This window comes from Panulirus ornatus, chromosome 14 (assembly GCF_036320965.1).
Source record: "Panulirus ornatus isolate Po-2019 chromosome 14, ASM3632096v1, whole genome shotgun sequence".
NCBI lineage: Eukaryota > Metazoa > Arthropoda > Malacostraca > Decapoda > Palinuridae > Panulirus > Panulirus ornatus.
This window is the reverse complement of record NC_092237.1, coordinates 33,141,114-33,166,383: the sequence shown is the minus strand read 5'-3', so window position 1 is coordinate 33,166,383 and position 25,270 is coordinate 33,141,114. Positions and strand designations below refer to the sequence as shown.

The following is a 25,270-nucleotide window of genomic DNA, read 5'->3' as shown; positions in this document are numbered from 1 at the left end:
GTGAGTGCTCAAATTACAGAGGTATAAGTTTGTTGAGTATTCCTGGTAAATCATATGGGAGGGTATTGATTGAGAGGGTGAAGGCATGTACAGAGCATCAGATTGGGGAAGAGCAGTGTGGTTTCAGAAGTGGTAGAGGATGTGTGGATCAGGTGTTTGCTTTGAAGAATGTATGTGAGAAATACTTAGAAAAGCAAATGGATTTGTATGTAGCATTTATGGATCTGGAGAAGGCATATGATAGAGTTGATAGTGATGCTCTGTGGAAGGTATTAAGAATATATGGTGTGGGAGGAAAGTTGTTAGAAGCAGTGAAAAGTTTGTATCGAGGATGTAAGGCATGTGTACGTGTAGGAAGAGAGGAAAGTGATTGGTTCTCAGTGAATGTAGGTTGCGGCAGGGGTGTGTGATGTCTCCATGGTTGTTTAATTTGTTTATGGATGGGGTTGTTAGGGAGGTATATGCAAGAGTTTTGGAAAGAGGGGCAAGTATGAAGTCTGTTGGGGATGAGAGAGCTTGGGAAGTGAGTCAGTTGTTGTTCGCTGATGATACAGCGCTGGTGGCTGATTCATGTGAGAAACTGCAGAAGCTGGTGACTGAGTTTGGTAAAGTGTGTGGAAGAAGAAAGTTAAGAGTAAATGTGAATAAGAGCAAGGTTATTAGGTACAGTAGGGTTGAGGGTCAAGTCAATTGGGAGGTGAGTTTGAATGGAGAAAAACTGGAGGAAGTGAAGTGTTTTAGATATCTGGGAGTGGATCTGGCAGCGGATGGAACCATGGAAGCGGAAGTGGATCATAGGGTGGGGGAGGGGGCGAAAATTCTGGGGGCCTTGAAGAATGTGTGGAAGTCGAGAACGTTATCTCGGAAAGCAAAAATGGGTATGTTTGAAGGAATAGTGGTTCCAACAATGTTGTATGGTTGCGAGGCGTGGGCTATGGATAGAGTTGTGCGCAGGAGGATGGATTTGCTGGAAATGAGATGTTTGAGGACAATATGTGGTGTGAGGTGGTTTGATCGAGTGAGTAACGTAAGGGTAAGAGAGATGTGTGGAAATAAAAAGAGCGTGGTTGAGAGAGCAGAAGAGGGTGTTTTGAAGTGGTTTGGGCACATGGAGAGAATGAGTGAGGAAAGATTGACCAAGAGGATATATGTGTCGGAGGTGGAGGGAACGAGGAGAAGAGGGAGACCAAATTGGAGGTGGAAATATGGAGTGAAAAAGATTTTGTGTGATCGGGGCCTGAACATGCAGGAGGGTGAAAGGAGGGCAAGGAATAGAGTGAATTGGAGCGATGTGGTATACCGGGTTGACGTGCTGTCAGTGGATTGAATCAAGGCATGTGAAGCGTCTGGGGTAAACCATGGAAAGCTGTGTAGGTATGTATATTTGCGTGTGTGGACGTATGTATATACATGTGTATGGGGGGGGATGGGCCATTTCTTTCGTCTGTTTCCTTGCGCTACCTCGCAAACGCGGGAGACAGCGACAAAGTATAATAAAAAAGATAATTATATATATATATATATATATTATATATATATATATATATATATATTATATATATATATATTCTCCCTGGGGATAGGGGAGAAAAAATTACTATCTTTCCACGAAGTATCCCCCTGCATGTCGTCAAGAAGGACTAAAGGGAGGGAGGGGGCCAGTGAGGATAATCCTCCCCTCAACAGTTTTCTGTTTTAGTCCTCCATAAACGAAGGAAAGGGATGGCCAGGTGAGGATATTCTCAAAGGCCAGTTCTGCTAAAGTATACTATAAATATATATGTTAAAAAAGTAGAATAATATATATATATATATATATATATATATATATATATATATATAATATATATATATATATATATATATATATATATATATATATATATATATATATATATATATATATATATATATAATATATATATATATATATATATATATATATATATATATATATATATATATATATTATATATATATATATATAAATATTATAATATATATATATATATAATATATATATATATATATATATATAAATATATATATATATATATATATATATAATATATATATATATATTATATATATAAATATATATATATATTATAATAATTATATATATATATATATATATATATATATATATATATATATATAATATATACATATATATATATAATACATATATATATATATATATATATATATATATTTTTTTTTTTTTCTTTGTCGCTGTCTCCCGCGTTTGCGAGGTAGCGCAAGGAAACAGACGAAAGAAATGGCCCAACCCACCCCCATACACATGTATATACATACGTCCACACACGCAAATATACATACCTACACAACTTTCCATGGTTTACCCCAGACGCTTCACATGCCTTGATTCAATCCACTGACAGCACGACAACCCCGTTATACCACATCGCTCCAATTCACTCTATTCCTTGCCCTCCTTTCACCCTCCTGCATGTTCAGGCCCCGATCACACAAAATCTTTTTCACTCCATCTTTCCACCTCCAATTTGGTCTCCCTCTTCTTCTCGTTCCCTCCACCTCCGACACATATATCCTCTTGGTCAATCTTTCCTCACTCATTCTCTCCATGTGCCCAAACCACTTCAAAACACCCTCTTCTGCTCTCTCAACCACGCTCTTTTTATTTCCACACATCTCTCTTACCCTTACGTTACTCACTCGATCAAACCACCTCACACCACACATTGTCCTCAAATATCTAATTTCCAGCACATCCATCCTCCTGCGCACAACTCTATCCATAGTCCACGCCTCGCAACCATACAACATTGTTGGAACCACTATTCCTTCAAACATACCCATTTTTGCTCTCCGAGATAATGTTCTCGACTTCCACACATTCTTCAAGGCCCCAGAAATTTTCGCCCCCTCCCCCACCCTATGATCCACTTCCGCTTCCATAGTTCCATCCGCTGCCAGATCCACTCCCAGATATCTAAAACACTTCACTTCCTCCAGTTTTTCTCCATTCAAACTCACCTCCCAATTGACTTGACCCTCAACCCTACTGTACCTAATAACCTTGCTCTTATTCACATTTACTCTTAACTTTCTTCTTCCACACACTTTACCAAACTCAGTCACCAGCTTCTGCAGTTTCTCACATGAATCTGCCACCAGCGCTGTATCATCAGCGAACAACATCTGACTCACTTCCCAAGCTCTCTCATCCCCAACAGACTTCATACTTGCCCCTCTTTCCAAAACTCTTGCATTTACCTCTCTAACAACCCCATCCATAAACAAATTAAACAACCATGGAGACATCACACACCCCTGCCGCAAACCTACATTCACTGAGAACCAATCACTTTCCTCTCTTCCTACACGTACACATGCCTTACATCCTCGATAAAAACTTTTCACTGCTTCTAACAACTTTCCTCCCACACCATATATTCTTAATACCTTCCACAGAGCATCTCTATGAACTGTATCATATGCCTTCTCCAGATCCATAAATGCTACATACAAATCCATTTGCTTATATATATATATATATATATATATATATATATATATATATATATATATATATATATATATATTCTTTCATTTCTTTCATGCTATTCGCCATTTCCCGCGAAAGCGAGGTAGCGTTAAGAACAGAGGACTAGGACCTTGAGGGAATATCCTCTCCTGGCCCCTTTCTCTCTTCCTTCATTAAAAACATTAAGAGAAAACAAGAAAAGAGAGGGGAGATTTTCCAGCCCCCCCCCCCTTCCCTTTTAGTCGCCTTCTACGACACGCAGGGAATACGTGGGAAGTATTCTTTCTCCCCTATCCCAATACATATACATATATATATATATATATATATATATATAATATATATATTATATATATATATATATATATATATATATATATATATATATATATATATATATATATATATATATATATATATATATATATATATATATATATGGTGGTGTGCAAAGTGAGATGGTTAGGGAAAATGATTAGGTAAAATGAGAAGAGGTAGTAAAATCTTTGCGGATATGAAAGCCGGCAAGGCAGCAGGTTTGGATAATATTGCAGTGGAATTTATTAAAAAAGGTGGTGACTGTATTGTTGACTGGTTGGTAAGGTTATTTACTGTATGTATGATTCATGGTGAGGTGCCTGAGGATTGGCGGAATGCTTGCATAGTGCCATTGTACAAAGGCAAAGGGGATAAGAGTGAGTGCTCAAATTACGGAGGTATAAGTTTTTTTGGGTATTCCTGGTAAACTATATGGGAGGGTATTGATTGAGAGGGTGAAGGCATGTACAGAGCATGAGATTGGGGAAGAGCAGTCTGGTTTCAGAAGAAGTAGAGGATGTGTGGATCAGGTGTTTGCTTTGAAGAATGTATGTGAGAAATACTTAGAAAAGCAAATGGATTTGTATGTAGTATTTATGGATCTGGAGAAGGCATATGATAGAGTTGATAGAGATGCTCTGTGGAAGGTATTAAGAATATATGGTGTGGGAGGCAAGCTGTTAGAAGCAGTGAAAAGTTTTCATCGAGGATGTAATGCATGTGTACGTGTAGGAAGAGAGGAAAGTGATTAGTTCTCAGTGAATGTAGGTTTGCGGTGGAAGGGTGTGTGATGTCTCCATGGTTGTTTAATTTATTTATGGATGGGGTTGTTAGGGAGGTGAATGCAAGAGTTTTGGAAAGAGGGGCAAGTATGCAGTCTGTTGTGGATGAGAGAGCTTGGGAAGTGAGTCAGCTGTTCGCTGATGATACAGCGCTGGTGGCTGATTCATGTGAGAAACTGCAGAGGCTGGTGACTGAGTTTGGTAAAGTGTGTGAAAGAAGAAAGTTAAGAGTAAATATGAATAAAAGCAAGGTTATTAGGTACAGTAGGGTTAAGGGTCAAGTCAATTGAAAGGTAAGTTTAAATGGAGAAAAACTGGAGGATGCAAAGTGTTTTAGATATCTGGGAGTGGATCTGGCAGCGGATGGAACCATGGAAGCGGAAGTGAGTCATAGGGTGGGCGAGGATGCGAAAATTCTGGAAGACTTGAAGAATGTTTGGAAGTCGAGAACATTATCTCGGAAAGCAAAAATGGGTATGTTTGAAGGAATAGTGGTTCCAACAATGTTGTATGGTTGCGAGGCGTGGGCTATGGATAGAGTTGTGCGCAGGAGGGTGGATGTGCTGGAAATGAGATGTTTGAGGACAATATGTGGTGTGAGATGGTTTGATCGAGTAAGTAATGTAAGGGTAAGAGAGATGTGTGGAAATAAAAAGAGCGTGGTTGAGAGAGCAGAAGACGGTGTTTTGAAATGGTTTGGTCACATGGAGAGAATGAGTGAGGAAAGATTGACCAAGAGGATATATGTGTCGGAGGTGGAGGGAACGAGAGGTGGGAGACCAGATTGGAGTTGGAAAGATGGAGTGAAAAAGATTTTGAGTGATCGGGGCCTAAATATGCAGGAGAGTGAAAGGAGTGCAAGGAATAGAGTGAATTGGAACGATGTGGTATACCGGGGTCGACGTGCTGTCAATGGATTGAACCAGGGCATGTGAAGCGTCTGGGGTAAACCATAGAAAGCTCTGTGGGGCCTGGATGTGGAAAGGGAGATGTGGTTTCGGTGCATTATTACATGAGTGCTAGAGACTGAGTGTGAGCGAATGTGGCCTTTGTTTTTTTTTCCTAACGCTACCTCGCGCACATGAGGGGGGAGGGGGTTGTTATTTCATGTGTGGCGGGATGGCGATGGGAATAAATAAAGGCAGACAATATGAATTATGTGCATGTGAATATATGTATATGTCTGTGTGTGTATATAAATGTGTACGTTGAGTTGTATAGGTATGTATATGAGTATGTTTTTTATTATTAATTTCCTTTGTCGCTGTCTCCCGCGTTTGCGAGGCAGCGCAAGGAAACAGACGAAAGAAATGGCCCAACCCACCCCCATACACATGTATATACATACACGTCCACACACACAAATATACATACCCATACATCTCAATGTACACATATTTATACATACACAGGCACATACATATATACACATGCACACAATTCATACTGCCTTTATTCATTCCTATCGCCACCTCGCCACACATGGAATAACATCCCCCTCCCCCCTCATGTGTGCGAGGTAGCGCTAGGAAAAGACAACAAAGGCCACATTCGTTCACGCTCAGTCTCTAGCTGTCATGTATAATACACCGAAACCACACCTCCTTTTCCACATCCAGGCCCAACAGAACTTGCCTTGGGTTACCCCGACGCTTCACACGCCCTGGTTCAATTCATTAATAGCACGTCGACCCCGTTATACCACATCGTTCGAATTCACTCTATTCCTTGCACGCCTTTCATCCTCCTGCATGTTCAGGCCCCAATCATTCAAAATCTTTTTCACTCCCTCTTTCCACCTCTAATTTGGTCTCCCACTTCTCCTCGTTCCCTCCACCTCTTACACATATATACTCTTTCTCAATCTTTCCTCAATAATTCTCTCCATAGGACCAAACCATTTCAAAAAAAAAAAAAAAAAAAACCTTCTGCTCTCTCAACCACACTCTTTTTATTACCGCACATCTCTCTTACCCTATTATCGCTCACTCGATCAAACAACCTCACACCACATATTGTCCTCAAACATCTCATTTTCAGCACATCCACCCTCCTCCGGACAACTCTATCTATAGCCCACGCTTCGCAACCATATAATATTGCTCGAACCACTATTCCTTCAAACATATCCATTTTTGCTCTCCGAGACAATGTTCTCGACTTCCACACATTCTTCAACGCTCCCAGAACCTTTCGCCCCTCCTCCACCCTATGATACACTTCCGCTTCCAGGGTTCCATCCCCTGCCAAATCCACTTCCATATATCTAAAACACTTCACTTCCTCCAGTATTTCTCCATTTCATCTTGCCTATCAATTGATTTGTCCCTCAACCCTACCGTACCTAATAACTTTGCTCTTATTCACATTTACTCTCAGCTTTCCTCTTTCACACACTTTACCAAACTCAGTTACCAGCATCTGCAGTTTCTCACATGAATCAGCCACCAGCGCTGTATCATCAGTGAACAACAACTGACTCACTTCCCAAGCTCTCTCATCCACAACAGACTGCATACTTGCCCCTCTTCCAAAACACTTGCATTCACCTCCGTAACAACCCCATCCATATACAAATTAAACAACAATGGAGACATCACACCCCTCTGCTGCAAACCAACATTCACTGAGAACCAATCACTTTCCGCTCTTCCTACACATACACATGCCTTACATCCTCGATAAAAACTTTTCACTGCTTCTGATGACTTGCCCCCCACCTCATATATTCTTAATACCTTCCACAGAGTATCTCTATCAACTCTATCATATGCCTTCTCCAAATCAATAAATGCTACATACAAATCCATTTGCTATTCTAAGCATTTCACACATACATTTTTCAAAGCAAACACCTGATCCACACATTCTCTACCACTTCTGAAACCACACTGCTCTTCCCCAATCTGATTCTCTGTACATGCCTTCACCCTCTCAATCAATACACTCCCATGTAATTTCCCAGAAATACATGAATACAAACTTGTATCTCTGTAATTGGGCACTCACTCTTATCCATTTTGCCTTTGTTCAATGGCACCTCACCATGAGTCATACATATATCAAATAACCTTACCAACCAGTCAACAATACAGTCACCCCCTTTTTTAGTAAATTCCATTGCTATACCATCCATACAAGCTGCCTTACCGTCTTTCATCTTCCGCAAAGCTTTTACTACCTCTTCTCTGTTTACCAAATCATTCTCCCTAACCCTTTCACTTTACACACCACCACGACCAAAACACCCTATATCTGCCACTCTATCATCAAACACATTCAATAAACCTTCAAAATACTCACTTCGTCTCCTTCTCACATCACCACCACTTGTTATCACCTCCCCATTATTCCCCTTCACTGAAATTCCCATTTGTTCCCTTGTCTTCCTTTCTGTTCTACCTCCTTCCAAAACATCTTTTCATTCTCGCTAAAATTTAGTGATACTCTCTCACCCCAACTTTCTTTTGCCCTCTTTTTCACCTCCTGCACCTTTCTCTTGACCTCCTGCCTCTTTCTTTTATACATCTCCCACTCATTTGCATTATTTCCCTGCAAAAATCGTCCAAATGCCTCTCGCTTCTCTTTCCCTAATAATCTTACTTCTTCATCCCACCACTCACTACCCTTTCTAATCTGCGTGCCTCCCACGCTTCTCATGCCACAAGCATCTTTTGCGCAAGCCATCACTGCTTCCCTAAATACATCCCATTCCTTCCCCATTTCCCTTACGTCCGTTGTTCTCACCTTTCTCCATTCTGTACTCGGTCTCTCCTGGTACTTCCTCACACAAGTCTCCTTCCCAAGCTCACTTACTCTCACCACTCTCTTCTCCCCAACTTTCTCTCATCTTTTCTGAAAACCTCTACAAATCTTCACCTTCGCCTCCACAAGATGATCAGACATCCCTCCCGTTGCACCTCTCAGCACATTAACAACCAAAAGTCTCTCTTTCGTGCGCCTATCAATTAACACGTAATCCAATAACGCTCTCTGGCCATCTCTCCTACTTACATACGCACTTATGTATATCTCTCTTTTTAAACCAGATATTCCCAATCACCAATCCTTTTTCAGCACATAAATCTGCAAGGTCTTCACCATTTCCATGGATTGAGTTGTGCGCAGGAGGGTGGATGTGCTGGAAATGAGATGTTTGAGGACAATATGTGGTGTGAGGTGGTTTGATCGAGTAAGTAATGTAAGGGTAAAAGAGATGTGTGGAAATAAAAGAGTGTGGTTGAGAGAGCAGAAGAGGGTGTTTTGAAATGGTTTGGTCACATGGAGAGCATGAGTGAGGAAAGATAGACCAAGAGGATATGTGTGTCAGAGGGAACAAGGAGAAGTGGGAGACCAAATTGGAGGTGGAAAGATGAAGTGAAAAAGATTTTGAGTGATCGGGGCCTGAACATGCAGGAGGGTGAAAGGCGTGCAAGGAATAGAGTGAATTGGATCGATGTGGTATACCGGGGTCGACGTGCTGTTAATGGATTGAACTAGGGCATGTGAAGTGTCTGGGGTAAACCATGGAAAGTTCTGTAGGGCCTGGATGTGGAAAGGGAGCTGTGGTTTCGGTGCATTATTACATGACAGCTAGAGACTAAGTGTGAACGAATGGGGCCTTTGTTGTCTTTTCCTATCGCTACCTCGCACACATGAGGGGGGAGGGGGGTTGTTATTCCATGTGTGGCGAGGTGGTGATGGGATTAAATAAAGGCAGACAGTATGAATTATGTACATGTGTATATACGTATATGTCTGCGTGTGTATATATATGTGTACATTGAGATGTATAGGTATGTATATTTGCGTGTGTGGAAGTGTATGTATATCCATGTGTATGTGGGTGGTTCGTGCCATTCTTTCGTCTGTTGCCTTACGCTACCTCGCTAACGCGGGAGACAGCGACAAAGCAAAATAGATAAATATAATATATATATTATATATATATATATATATAATATATATTATATATATATAATATATATAATATATATATATATATATATATATATATATATAAATATATATATATATATATCAACAAGAGAATAAATAATTTTTTTCTCATCTTTTCTCACTTTTCCAGTTTGATTCGTCTCTCAGAGATCGGACTGTTGTACAAGTGGGTAGATGACGAGCTGAACAAAGTCTCTCAGTTCTTGTCTACATCGAGTGACGCTGGACCTAAACCTATTAGCCTCCAACACCTCCAGGTACTAGTGATCTCTCTCTCTCTCTCTCTCTCTCTCTCTCTCTCTCTCTCTCTCTCTCTCTCTCTCTCTCTCTCTCTCTCTCTCTCTCTCTCTCTCTCTCTCTCTCTCTCTCTCTCTCTCTCTCTCTCTCTCTCTCTCTCTCTCTCTCTATCTCTCTCACATACACACACACACACATGCACATACACACACACTGTGGGAAGTGTCATATGTTTTATGCTGATGACAGGGCATCTTTGGTAGATTTGATGGAAAAGCTGGAGAAGGTGATGACTGAGTTTAGGAGAGTTAAGAGTAGAGAATAAAGTTTGCAGGCTCACAATTGAAGGTGCCAGTTCATTTAGAGTAAAGTTTGAATGTATAGAATACGGAGAATATAGAGTGTTTTAGACTCCCAATAGTAGAATAGCAGCGAATGGAAGTGTATGAACAAAGTTGAGCCATAGTGTGTGTGAGGAGGTGAAAGTTATGAATGCAATAATCAATGTGCAGGAAGAGCGTCACTTTCTACCAGTACAATACGGGCATGTTTGAAGGTATGTTAGTCCTGATGGGGCAGTGTGGGGAAGTGAAGCACGGGCTCTCAGTAAACAAGTAACTGCAGTGGTCAGAGGAGACTACAGATATTACAAGCCATTCACATTAGAGAGAAAGCACCTGTCATCAACATCCAGACAAATATGACCACCACCATACAGCACTTTGATGTACCTAGTGCCGTTTTAGTACAGATCAGAAGCGTCACTGAGCAACCAGAGGCTACCGAATCCGTCATTTCTGGATGGGAGGAATGCGTCGCTGAGCCACCCGGTATTGAGTTACGAAGGTAAGAGCTCGACGTGACCTCAACTCCACATCCGGACAGTGTTGGTCGCGCTAGACCTAACTTAGATATATTTAGTGATTGATTTTCTTGTATTCCTACCCCGTTATATATTGTTCTCCTGGGTATCTCCAACTGTAGGCATTTTCATGTCTTTTTTCATATTTTAGATTGTAACTTATGATACCCTTCATGATGTTAATTTTCATCGCTTTTGTTATTTCCCTTACTTTTATGTGCTATACACCGTGGTCCTTCTGAGCGGGTTTCTTATGTAAATATATTTGTATATATATATATATATATATGTATATATATATATACTTCCCGCGTGTTCCCTGCGTGTCGTAGAAGGCGACTAAAAGGGGAGGGAGTGGGGGGCTGGATATCCTCCCCTTTTTTTTTTTTTTAATTTTCCAAAAGAAGGAACACAGAAGGGGGCCAGGTGAGGATATTCCCTCAGAGGACCAGTCCTCTGTTCTTAACGCTACCTTGCTAACGCGGGAAATGGCGACAAAGCAAAATAGAAATATATATATATATATATATATATATATATATATATATATATATATATATATATATATCCCTGGGGATAGGGAGAAAGAATACTTCCCACATATTCCCTGCGTGTCGTAGAAGGCGACTAAAAGGGAAGGGAGCGGGGGGGCTGGAAATCCTCCCCTCTCGTTTTTCTTTTTTTTCTTCCCAAAAGAAGGAACAGAGAAGGGGGTCAGGTGAGGATATTCCCTCAAAGGCCCAGTCCTCTGTTCTTAACGCTACCTCGCTATCGCGGGAAATGGCGAATAGTATGAAAGAAAAAAAGATATATATATATATATATATATATATATATATATATATATATATATATATATATATATATATATATATATATATATATATATATATATATATCCACTTCCACCTGTGGAAGGTATTAAGAATATATGGTGAGGGTGGCAAGTTGTTGGAAGCAGTGAAAAGTTTTTATCGAGGATGTAAGGCATGAGTACGTGTAGGAAGAGAGGAGAGTGATTGGTTCTCAGTGAATGTAGGTTTGCGGCAGGGGTGTGTGATGTCTCCATGGTTGTTTAATTTGTTTATGGATGGGGTTGTTAGGGAGGTGAATGCAAGAGTTTTGGAAAGAGGGGCGAGAATGAAGTCTGTTGTGGATGAGAGAGCTTGGGAAGTGAGTCAGTTGTTGTTCGCTGATGATACAGCGCTGGTGGCTGATTCATGTGAGAAACTGCAGAAGCTGGTGACTGAGTTTGGTAAAGTGTGTGAAAGAAGAAAGTTAAGAGTAAATGTAAATAAGAGCAAGGTTATTAGGTACAGTAGGGTTGAGGGTCAAGTCAATTGGGAGGTAAGTTTGAATGGAGAAAAACTGGAGGAAGTAAAGTGTTTTAGATATCTGGGAGTGAATCTGGCAGCGGATGGAACCATGGAAGCGGAGGTGAATCATAGGGTGGGGGAGGGGGCGAAAATCCTGGGAGCCTTGAAGAATGTGTGGAAGTCGAGAACATTATCTCGGAAAACAAAAATGGCTATGTTTGAAGAAATAGTGGTTCCAACAATGTTGTATGGTTGCGAGGCGTGGGCTATGGATAGAATTGTGCGCAGGAGGGTGGATATGCTGGAAATGAGATGTTTGAGGACAATGTGTGGTGTGAGGTGGTTTGATCGAGTAAGTAATGTAAGGGTAAGAGAGATGTGTGGAAATAAAAAGAGCGTGCTTGAGAGAGCAGAAGAGGGTGTTTTGAAAAGCTTTGGGCACATGGAGAGAATGAGTGAGGAAAGATTGACCAAGAGGATATATGTGTCGGAGGTGGAGGGAACGAGGAGAAGTGGGAGACCAAATTGGAGGTGGAAAGATCGAGTGAAAAAGATTTTGAGTGATCGGGGCCTGAACATGCAGGAGGGTGAAAGGCGGGCAAGGAATAGAGTGAATTGGATCGATGTGGTATACCGGGGTTGACGTGCTGTCAGTGGATTGAATCAGGGCATGTGAAGAGTCTTGGGTAAACCATGGAAAGCTGTGTAGGGATGTATATTTGCGTGTGTGGACGTGTATGTATATACATGTGTATGGGGGTGGGTTGGGCCATTTCTTTCGTCTGTTTCCTTGCGCTACCTCGCAAACGCGGGAGACAGCGACAATGCAAAAAAAAAAATGAAAAAAAAAAAAAATATATATATAATATATATATTATATATATATATATATATATATATATATATATATATATATAATATATATATATATCCCTGGGGATTGGGGAGAAAGAATATCTTCCCACGTATTCCCTGCGTGTCGTAGAAGGCGATTAAAAGTGGAGGGAGCGGGGGGCTGGAAATCTTCCCCTCTTGTTTCATTTTTAATTTTCCAAAAGAGGGAACAGAGGAGGACAGGTGAGGATATTCCCTCAGAGGCCCAGTCCTCTGTCCTTAACGCTACCTTGCTAATGCGGGAAATGGCGAATAGTTTGAAAGAAAGAAAGATATATATATATATATATATATATATATATATATATATATATATATATATATATATATATATATATATGTATGTATATTCATTATACTTTGTCGCTGTCTCCCGCGTTAGCGAAGTAGCGCAAGGAAACAAACGAAAGAATGGCCCAACACACCTACATACACATCTATATATATACACGTCCACACACGCAAATATACATGCCTATACATCTCAATGTATACATAAATATACACACACAGACTTATACATATATACACATGTACATTATTCATACCGTCTGCCCTTATTCATTCCCGTCGCCACCCTGCCACACATGAAATGACAACACCCTACCCCCGCTTGTGCAACAAAGGCCACATTCGTTCACACTCAGTCTCTAGCTGTCATGTATAATGCACCGTAACCACAGCTCCCTTTCTACATCCAGGCCCCACACAACATTCCATGGTTTACCCCATAAGCTTCACATGCCCTGGTTCAATCCATTGACAGTACATCGACCCCGGTATACCACATCGTTCGAATTCACTCTATTCCTTGCACGACTTTCACCCTCCTGCATGTTCAGGCCCCGATCACTCAAAATCTTTTTCACTCCATCTTTCCACCTCCAGTTTGGTCTCCCACTTCTCCTTCCCTCCACCTCTGACACATATATACTCTTTCTTAATCTTTCCTCACTAATTCTCTCCATATGACAAAACCATTTCAAAAAAAAAAAACCTCTTCTGCTCTCTCAACCACACTCTTTTTATTTACCACACATCTCTCTTACCCTTTCATTACTTAATTCAAATCACGTCACACCACATAGTGTCCTTAAACATCTCATTTCCAGCACATCCACCCTCCTCCGCACAACTCTATCCATAGCCCACGCCTTGCAACCATATAACATTGTTGGAACCACTATTCCTTCAAACATATCCATTTTTGGTTTCCAAGATAACATTCTCGACTTCCACACATTTATCAACGCTCCCAGAACTTTCGGCCCTCCCCCACCCTATGATTTACGCCCGCTTCCATGGTTCCATCCGCTGCCAGATCCACTCCCAGATATCTAAAACACTTTACTTCCTCCAGTTTTTTTTCCAGTCAAACTTACTTCCCAGTTGACTTGTCTCTCAACCCTACTATACCTAATAACCTTGCTCTTATTCACATTTACGCTCAGCTTTCTTTCACACACTTTATCAAACTCAGTCATCAGCTTCTGCAGTTTCTCACCCGAATCAGCCACCAGCGTTGTATCATTAGCGAACAACAACTGACTCACTTCCCAAGCTCTCTCATCCACAAAGACTGCATACTTGCCCTTTTCCAAAACTCTTGCATTCACCTCCCTAACAATCCCATACATAAACAAATTAAACAACCATGGAGACATCACACCCCCCTGCAAGAAACCAACATTCACTGAAAACCAGTCACTTTCCTCTCTTCCTACACGTACACATGCCTTACATCCTCGATAGAAACTTTTCACTGCTTCCCACACCATATATTCTTAATACCTTCCACAGAGCATCTCTATCAGCTCTATCATATCCCTTCTCCAGATCCATAAATGCTACATACAAATCCATTTGCTTTTCTAAGCATTTCTCAAATACATTTTTCAAAGCAAACACCTTCTCCACACATCCTGTACCACTTCTGAAGCCACAATCCGATGCTCTGTACATACCTTCACCGTCTCAGTCAATACCCTCCAATATAATTTCCCAGAATACTCAACAAACTTATACCTCTTTAATTTGAGTACTCACTCTTATCCCATTTGCCTTTGTACAATTGCACTAGGCAAGCATTGCGCCAGTCCTCAGGAAACTTACCAAGAGTCGCATATACATTAGATAGCCTTACCAACCACTCAACAATACAGTCACCACCTTTTTTGATAAATTCTACTGCAATACCATCCAAACCCGCCGCCTTGTCGGCTTTCATCTTTCGCAAAGCTTTTACTACCTCTTCTCTGTTTACCAAATCATTCTCCCTGGCCCTTTCACTTTGCACGCCACCTCGACCAAAACACCCTATATCTGCCACTCTATATCCCTGGGGATAGGTGAGAAAGAATACTTCCCAAGCATTCCCCGCATGTCGTAGAAGGCGAGTAAAGGGGACGGGAGCGGATGGCTATAAACCCTCCCCTCCTTATATTACAACTCTCTAAAAGGGGAAACACAAGAAGGAGTCACGCGGGGAATGCTCATCCTCCTCGAAGGCTCAGATTGTGGTGTCTAAATGCGTTTTGATGTAACCAAGATGAGAAAAAAGGAAAGATAGGTAGTATGTTTGAGGAGAGGAACCTGGATGTTTGGCTCTGAGTGAAACGATGCTCAAAGGTAAAGGGTAAGAGTAGTTTGGGAAATTTTGGGGGAGTAAAGTCAGGGGTTGGTAAGAGGACAAAGGCAAGGGAAGAAGTAGCACTACTCCTGAAACAGGAGTTGTGGGAGTATGTGATAGAGTGTAAGAAAGTACGCTCTAGATCGATATGAGTAAACTTGAAAGTGGATGGAGAAACATGGGTGATTATTGGTGCCTATGCACCTGGGCATGAGAAGAAAGATCATGAGAGGCAAGTGTTTTGGGAAAAGCTGAATGAGTGTGTTAGTAGCTTAATGCACGATCCCGGGTTATAGTGATGGGTGATTTGAATGCAAAAGTGAGTAATGTGGCAGTTGAGGGAATAATTGGTGTACATGGGGTGTTCAGTGTTGTAAATGGAAATGGTGAAGAGTTTGTAGATCTGTGTGTTGAAAAAGGACTGGTAATTGTGAATACTTGATTTAAAAAGAGAGATATACATAAGTATACGTAGGTAAATAGGAGAAATGGACAGAAAGCGTTATTGGATTACGTGTTGATTAATAAGCGTTTGAAAGATAGACTTTTGGTTGTTAATGTGCTGAGAGGTGCAACTGGAGGGATGTCTGATCATTATCTCGTGGAGGCGAAGGAGAAGATGTGTAGAGGTTTTCAGAAAAGAAGAGAGAATACATGGGAGAAGAGAGTGGTGAGGGTAAACGAGCTTGAGAAGGAGAACTGTGAGAGGAAGTACCAGGAGAGACTGAGTGCTGAATGGAAAAAGGTGAGAGCAAAGTACGTAAGGGGAGTTAGGGAGGAATGGGATGTATTTAGGGAAGCAGTGATGGCTTGCGCAAAACATGCTTGTGGCACAAGAAGCGTGGGAGGTGAGCAGATTAGAATGGGTCGTGAGTGGTGGAATGAAGATATAAGATTATCAGTGAAAGAGAAAAGAGAGGCATTTGGACGATTTTTACAGGGAAATAGTGTAAATGACTGAGAGTTCTATTAAAGAAAGAGGCAAGAGGTCAAGAAAAAGGTGCAAAAGGTGAAAAAGAGGGCAAATGAGAGTTGGGTGACAGTTTCATTAAATCTTAGAGAGAGTAAAAGGATGTTTTGGAAGGAGGTATATAACGTGCGTAAGACAAGAGAACAAATGAAAACATCGGTGAAGGGGGCTAATGGAGAAGTAATAACAAGTAGTGGTAATGAGAGAAGGAGATGGAGTGAGTATTTTGAATGTTTGTTGAATGTGTTAGATGATAGTGTGGCATATATAGGGTGTTTTGGTCAAAGTGGTGTGTGAAGTGAGAGGGTCAGGGAGAATGATTTGGTAAACAGAGAAGATGTGGTAAAAGCTTTGCATACGATAAAAGTCGGCAAGGTGGCCGGTTTGGATGGTATTGCAGTGGAATTTATGTAAAAAAAGGGGGTTACTGTGTTGTTGACTGGTTGGTGAGGATATTCAAATTATATACGGCTCATGGTGAAGGGCCTCAGGATTGGCGGAATGCATGCTCAGTGCCATTGTACAAAGGCAGAGAGGATAAAGGTGAGTGTTTAAATTGCATATGTATAAGTTTGTTGAGTATTCCTGGGAAATTATATGAGAGCGTATTGATTGAGAGGGTGAAGGCATGTACAGAGCATTAGATTAGGGAAGAGCAGGTTTCAGAAGTGGTAGAGGATGTATGGATAAGGTGTTTGCTTTGAAGAATGTATGTGAGAAATACTTAGAAAAACAAATGGATTTGCATGTAGTATTTATGGATCTTGAGAAGGCATATGATTGAGTTGATAAAGATGCTCTGTGGAAGGTATTAAGAATATATGATGTGGGAGGCAAGTTGCTAGAAGCAGTGAAAAGTTTTTATCTACGATGTAAGGCAGTTGTACGGGTAGGAAGAGAGTGAACGTCGGTTTAATGCAGGGATGCGTGATGTCTCCATGGTTGTTTAATTTGTTTATGGATGGAGTTGTTACGGAGGTGAATGCAAGAGTTTTGGAAAGAGGGGCAAATATGCAGTCTGTTGTGGATAAGAGAGCTTGGGAAGTGAGTCAGTTGTTGTTCGCTGATGATACAGCGCTGTTGGCTGATTCCGGTGAGAAACTGCAGAAGCTGTTGACTGAGTTTGGTAAAGTGTGTGAAAGAAGAAAGCAGAGAGTAAATGTGAATAAGAGCAAGGATATTTGGTACAGTAAGGTTGAGGGACAAGTCAATTGCGTGGTAAGTGTGAATGAGAAAAACTGGAGGAAGTGAAGTGTTTCAGATATCTGGGAGTAGATTTCGCAGCTGATGGAACCATAGAAGCGGAAGTGAGTCACAGGATGGGGGAGGGGGCAAAAGTTCTGGGAGCATTGAAAAATGCGTATGTTTGAAGGAATACTGGTTCCAACAATGTTATATGGTTGCGAGCCGTGGACTATAGACAGGGCTGTGCGGAGGAGGGTGGATGCGTTGAAAATGAGTCAGTCTGCCCTTATTCATTCCCTTCGCCACCCCGCCGCATTTGAAAAAAAAAAAAACCCTCCCTCTGCAGTTGCACGATTATACCGCTACGAAAAGACAACAAGTGCCACATTCGTTCACACTCAGTCTCTAGCTGTCATGTAATAATGCACCGAAACCACAGCTCCCTTTCCACATCCAGGTCCCACAAAACTTTCCATAGTCTAACCCAGACGCTTCACTTACTTCGATTCAATCCATTGACAGTTCACTCTATTCTTTGCACGCCTTTCACCCTCCTGCATGTTCAGGCCCCGATCACTCAAAATCTTTCTCACTCCATCTTTCCACCTCCAATTTGGTCTCCCACTTCTCCTCGTTCCCTCCACTTCTGACACATATATCCTCTTTGTCAATCTTTCCTCACTCATTCATTCCATGTGACTAAACCATTTCAAAACACCCTCTTCTGCTCCCTCAACCACACACTTTTAATTACCACACATCTCTCTTACCCTATTATTACTTACTCGATCAAACCACCTCACACCATATGTTGTCCTCAAACATCTCATTTCTAGCACATCCACCCTCCCCCGCACAACTTTTTGTATAGCCCACGCCCCGCACCCGTATAACATTGTTGGAGTCAATATTCCTTCAAACATACCCATTTTTGCTTTCTAAGATAACATTCTCGCCTTCCACACATTTTTCAAGTCTTCCAGAACTTTCGCCCCTCCCCCACCCAGTGACTCAATTCCGCTTCTATGGTTCCATCAGCTGCCAAATCTACTCCCAGACACCTAAAACACTTCACTTCCTCTAGTTTTCTCCATTCAAACTTACCACGCAATTGACTTGTCCCTCAACCTTACAGTACTTAATAACCTGGCTATTATTCACATTTACTCTCAGCTTTCTTCTTTCACACACTTTACCAAACTCAGTCAACAGCTTCTGCAGTTTCTCACACGAATCAGCCACCAGCACTGTATCATCAGCGAACAACAACTGACTCACTTCCTAAGCTCTCTCATCCACAACAGACTGCATAACTTGCCCCTCTTTCCAAAGCTCTTGCATTCACATCCGTAACAACTCCATCCATAAACAAATTAAACAACCATGGAGACATCACGCATCGCTGCAGCAAACCAGCATTCATTGAGCACAAATCACTTTCCTTTCTTACTGCTCTTACACATGCCTTACATCGTAGATAAAAACTTTTCACTGCTTCTAACAACTTGCCTCAAACACTTTTCACGTATATTCTTCAAAGCAAACACCTGATCCAAGCATCCTATACCACTTCTGAAACCACACTGCTCTTCCCCACTCTCATGCTCTGTACATGCCTTCACCCTCTCAATCAATAACCTCCTGTATAGTTTCACAGGAACACTCAACAAACTTATACCTCTGTAATTTGAGCACTCATTTTTATCCCCTTTGCCTTTGTACAATGGCACTATGCAAGCATTCCATCAGTCCTCAGGCACCTCACATTGAGTCACACATACATTAAATAACCTTACCAGCCAGTCAAGCATACAGTCAGCCCTTTTTTTAATAGATTCCATTGCAATACCATCCAAACCCACTGCCTTGATGGCTTTCATTTTCCGCAAAGCTTTTGCTAACACTTTTCTCTTTACCAAATCATTCTTCCTAACCCTCTCACTTTGCACATCACCTCGACCAAAACACCCTATATCCGCCACTCTGTCATCAAACACATTCAAGAAACCTTCAAAATACTCACTCCATCTCCTTCTCACATCACCACTACTTGTTATCACCTCCCCAGGAGCCCCCTTCACTGATGTTCCCATTTGTTCCCTTATCTTACGCACTATATTTACCTCCTTCCAAAACATCTTTTTATTCTCTCTAAAATTCAATGATACTCTCTCAACCCAACTATCATTTTCCCTCTTTTTCACTTCTTGCACCTTTCTCTTAACCTCCTGCCTCTTTCTTTTATACATCTCCCACTCATTTGCACTATTTTCACTGCAAAAATCGTCCAAATGCCTCTCTCTTCTCTTTCACAAATAATCCTACTTCTTCATCCCACCGCTACCTACCCTTTCTAATCTGCTTACCTCCCACGCTTCTCATGCTACAAGCATCTTTTGCGCAACCCATCACTGCTTCCCAAAATGCATCCCATTCCTCCCCCACTTCCCTTACGTTCTTTGTTCCCACCTTTTTCCATTCTGTACTCAGTCTCTCCTGGTACCTCCTCACACAAGTCTCCTTCCAAAGCTCACTTACTCTCACCATTCTCTTCACCCCAACATTCTCCCTTCTTTTCTGAAAACCCATACATATCTTCACCTTCGCCTCCACAAGATAATGATCAGACATCCCTCCAGTTGCACCTGTTGGACGTGTATGTATATACACATGTATATACATACAAGTCCACACACGCAAATATACACACCTATACATCTCAATCTATACATATATATACCCACAGAGACATATACATATATACATATGTACATAATTCATACTGTCTGCCTTTATTTATTCCTATCGCCACCTCGCCACACATGAAATAACAACGCCCTCCCCCCTTATGTGTGCGGGGTAGCGCTAGCAAAAGACAACGAAGGCCACATTCTTTCACACTCAGTCTTTAGCTGTCATGTAATGATTCACTAAAACCACAGCTCCCTTTCCACACCCAGGCCCCACAGAACTTTCCATGGTTTACCCCAGACGCTTTACATGCCCTGGTTCAATCCATTGACAGCATATCGACCACAGTATACCACATCATTCCAATTCACTCTATTCCTTCCACGCCTTTCACCCTCCTGCATGTTCAGGCCCCGATCACTCAAAATCTATTTCACTAAATCTTTCCACCTCCAATTTGGTCTCCCACTTCTCCCCGCTCCCTCCACCTCTAACACATATATCCTCTTGGTCAATCTTTCCTCAGTCATTCTCTCCATGTGAACAAACCATTTCAAAACACCCTCTTCTGCTCTCTCAACCACACTCTTTTAATTACCACACATCTCTCTTACCCTTACATTACTTACTCGATCAAACCACATCACACCACATATTGTCCTCAAACATCTCATTTCAAGCACATCCACCCTCCTGCGCACTACTCTATCCACAGCCCAAGCCTTGCAACCATACAACATTGTTGGAAACACTGTTCCTTCAAACATACCCATTTTTGCTTCCCGAGATAATGTTTTCGTCTTCGACACATTCTTCAAGGCTTCCAGAACTTTCGCCCCCTCCCCCACCCTATGATTCACTTCCGCTTCCATGGTTCCATCCGCTGCCAAATCCACTCCCAGATATCTAAAACACTTTAATTCCTCCAGTTTTTCTCCATTCAAACTCACCTCCCAATTGACTTGACCTTCAACCCTACTGTACCTAATAACCTTGCTCTTATTCACATTTACTCTTAACTTTCTTCTTTCACACACTTTACCAAACTCAGTCACCAGCTTCTGCAGTTTCTCACATGAATCAGCCACGAGCACTGTATCATCAGCGAACAACAACTGACTCACTTCCAAAGCTCTCCATCCACAACAGACTGCATAACTTGCCCCTCTTTCCAAAACTCTTCCATTCACCTCCCTAACAACCCCATCCATAAACAAATTAAACAACCATGGAGATATCACACACCCCTGCCGCAAACCTATTTTCACTGACAACCAATCACTTTCCTTTCTTCCTACTTGTACAAATGCCTTACATCCTCGATAAAAACTTTTCACTACTTCTAACAACCTGCCTCCCACAACACTCCATATATGCTCAATACCTTCCACAAACATCTCTATCAACTCTGTCATAATCCTTCTCCAGATCCATAAATGCTACATACAAATCCAACTGCTTTTCTAAGTATTTTTCAGATACATACTTCAAAGCAAACACCTGATCCATACATCCTCTACCACTTGTGAAACCACACTACTCTTCCCCAATCTGATGCTCTGTACCTGCCTTCACCTTCTCAATCAATACCCTCCTATATAATTTACCAGGAATACTTAACAAACTTATACCTCTGTAATTTGAGCACTCACTCTTATCCACTTTGCCTTTGTACAATGGCACTATGCACGCATTCCGCCAATCCTCAGGCACCTCACCAGGCGTCATACATACATTAAATAACCTTACCAACCAGTCAATAATACAGTCACCCCCTTTTTTGATAAATTCCACTGCAATACCATCCAAACCTGCTGCCTTGACGGCTTTCATCTTCCGCAAAGCTTTTACTACCTCTTCTCTGTTTACCAAATCATTTTCCCTAACCCTCTGACTTTGCACACCACCTCGACCAAAACACCCTATATCTGCCACTCTATCATCAAACACAATCAACAAACCTTCAAAATACTCACTCGATCTCCTTCTCACATCACCACTACTTGTTATCACCTCCCCATTTGCGCCCTTCACTGGAGTTCCCATTTGCTCCCTTGTCTTACGCACTTTATATATATATATATATATATATATATATATATATATATATATATATATATATATATATATATATATATATATATATATATATATATATATATATATATATATATTATATATATATAGAAAGATCAAGAGAGGCAAGTGTTTTGGGAGCAGCTGAATGAATGTGTTAGTGGTTTTGATGCACGAGACCGGGTCATAGTGATGGGTGATTTGATGCGAAGGTGAGTAATGTGGCAGTTGAGGGAATAATTGGTATACATGGGTGTTCAGTGTTGTAAATGGAAATGGTGAAGAGCTTGTAGATTTATGTGCTGAAAAAGGACTGATGATTGGGAATACCTGGTTTAAAAAGCGAGATATACATAAGTATACTTATGTAAGTAGGAGAGATGGCCAGAGAGCGTTATTGGATTACGTGTTAATTGACAGGCGTACGAAAGAGAGACTTTTGGATGTTAATGTGCTGAGAGGTGCAACTGGAGGGATGTCTGATCATTATCTTGTGGAGGCTAAGGTGAAGATTTGTATGGGTTTTCAGAAAAGAAGAGTGAATGTTGGGGTGAAGAGGGTGGTGAGAGTAAGTGAGCTTGAGAAGGAGACCTGTGTGAGGAAGTACCAGGAGAGACTGAGTACAGAATGGAAAAAGGTGAGAACAATGGAAGTAAGGGGAGTGGGGGAGGAATGGGATGTATTTAGGGAATCAGTGATGGATTGCGCAAAAGATGCTTGTGGCATGAGAAGAGTGGGAGGTGGGTTGATTAGAAAGGGTAGTGAGTGGTGGGATGAAGAAGTAAGATTATTAGTGAAAGAGAAGAGAGAGGCATTTGGACGATTTTTGCAGGGAAAAAATGCAATTGAGTGGGAGATGTATAAAAGAAAGAGACAGGAGGTCAAGAGAAAGGTGCAAGAGGTGAAAAAAAGGGCAAATGAGAGTTGGGGTGAGAGAGTATCATTAAATTTTAGGGAGAATAAAAACATGTTCTGGAAGGAGGTAAATAAAGTGCGTAAGACAAGGGAGCAAATGGGAACTTCAGTGAAGGGCGCAAATGGGGAGGTGATAACAAGTAGTGGTGATGTGAGAAGGAGATGGAGTGAGTATTTTGAAGGTTTGTTGAATGTGTTTGATGATAGAGTGGCAGATATAGGGTGTTTTGGTCGAGGTGGTGTGCAAAGTGAGAGGGTTAGGGAAAATGATTTGGTAAACAGAGAAGAGGTAGTGAAAGCTTTGCGGAAGAATAAAGCCGGCAAGGCAGCAGGTTTGGATGGTATTGCAGTGGAATTTATTAAAAAAGGGGGTGACTGTATTGTTGACTGGTTGGTAAGGTTATTTAATGTATGTATGACTCATGGTGAGGTGCCTGAGGATTGGCGGAATGCGTGCATAGTGCCATTGTACAAAGGCAAAGGGGATAAGAGTGAGTGCTCAAATTACAGAGGTATAAGTTTGTTGAGTATTCCTGGTAAATTATATGGGAGGGTATTGATTGAGAGGGTGAAGGCATGTACAGAGCATCAGATTGGGGAAGAGCAGTGTAGTTTCAGAAGTGGTGGAGGATGTGTGGATCAGGTGTTTGCTTTGAAGAATGTATGTGAGAAATACTTAGAAAAGCAAATGGATTTGTATGTAGCATTTATGGATCTGGAGAAGGCATATGATAGAGTTGATAGAGATGCTCTGTGGAAGGTATTAAGAATATATGGTGTGGGAGGAAAGTTGTTAGAAGCAGTGAAAAGTTTTTATCGAGGATGTAAGGCATGTGTACGTTTAGGAAGAGAGGAAAGTGATTGGTTCTCAGTGAATGTAGGTTTGCGGCAGGGGTGTGTGATGTCTCCATGGTTGTTTAATTTGTTTATGGATGGGGTTGTTAGGGAGGTAAATGCAAGAGTTTTGGAAAGAGGGGCAAGTATGAAGTCTGTTGGGGATGAGAGAGCTTGGGAAGTGAGTCAGTTGTTGTTCGCTGATGATACAGCGCTGGTGGCTGATTCATGTGAGAAACTGCAGAAGCTGGTGACTGAGTTTGGTAAAGTGTGTGGAAGAAGAAAGTTAAGAGTAAATGTGAATAAGAGCAAGGTTATTAGGTACAGTAGGGTTGAGGGTCAAGTCAATTGGGAGGTGAGTTTGAATGGAGAAAAACTGGAGGAAGTGAAGTGTTTTAGATATCTGGGAGTGGATCTGGCAGCGGATGGAACCATGGAAGCGGAAGTGGATCATAGGGTGGGGGAGGGGGCAAAAATTCTGGGGGCCTTGAAGAATGTGTGGAAGTCGAGAACATTATCTCGGAAAGCAAAAATGGGTATGTTTGAAGGAATAGTAGTTCCAACAATTTTGTATGGTTGCGAGGCGTGGGCTATGGATAGAGTTGTGCGCAGGAGGATGGATGTGCTGGAAATGAGATGTTTGAGGACAATGTGTGGTGTGAGGTGGTTTGATCGAGTGAGTAACGTAAGGGTAAGAGAGATGTGTGGAAATAAAAGAGCGTGGTTGAGAGAGCAGAAGAGGGTGTTTTGAAGTGGTTTGGGCACATGGAGAGGATGAGTGAGGAAAGATTGACCAAGAGGATATATGTGTCGGAGGTGGAGGGAGCAAGGAGAAGAGGGAGACCAAATTGGAGGTGGAAAGATGGAGTGAAAAAGATTTTGTGTGATCGGGGCCTGAACATGCAGGAGGGTGAAAGGAGGGCAAGGAATAGAGTGAATTGGAGCGATGTGGTATACCGGGGTTGACGTGCTGTCAGTGGATTGAATCAAGGCATGTGAAGCGTCTGGGGTAAACCATGGAAAGCTGTGTAGGTATGTATATTTGCGTGTGTGGACGTATGTATATACAT

The 25,270-nt window shown here is 41.5% G+C and overlaps 1 protein-coding gene across 1 annotated transcript in view; it reads left to right on the top strand.

The window, feature by feature from the left end:
- The window catches only part of LOC139753080 (glutamate receptor ionotropic, delta-2-like), a 205,581-nt gene that overhangs the window by 63,030 nt on the left and 117,281 nt on the right, over positions 1 to 25,270 (top strand). Inside the window, exon 5 of the mRNA XM_071669168.1 lies at positions 9,722 to 9,848. Coding sequence (XP_071525269.1) covers positions 9,722 to 9,848 — 127 coding nt within the window. The remainder of the gene's footprint in view (positions 1 to 9,721; positions 9,849 to 25,270) is intronic.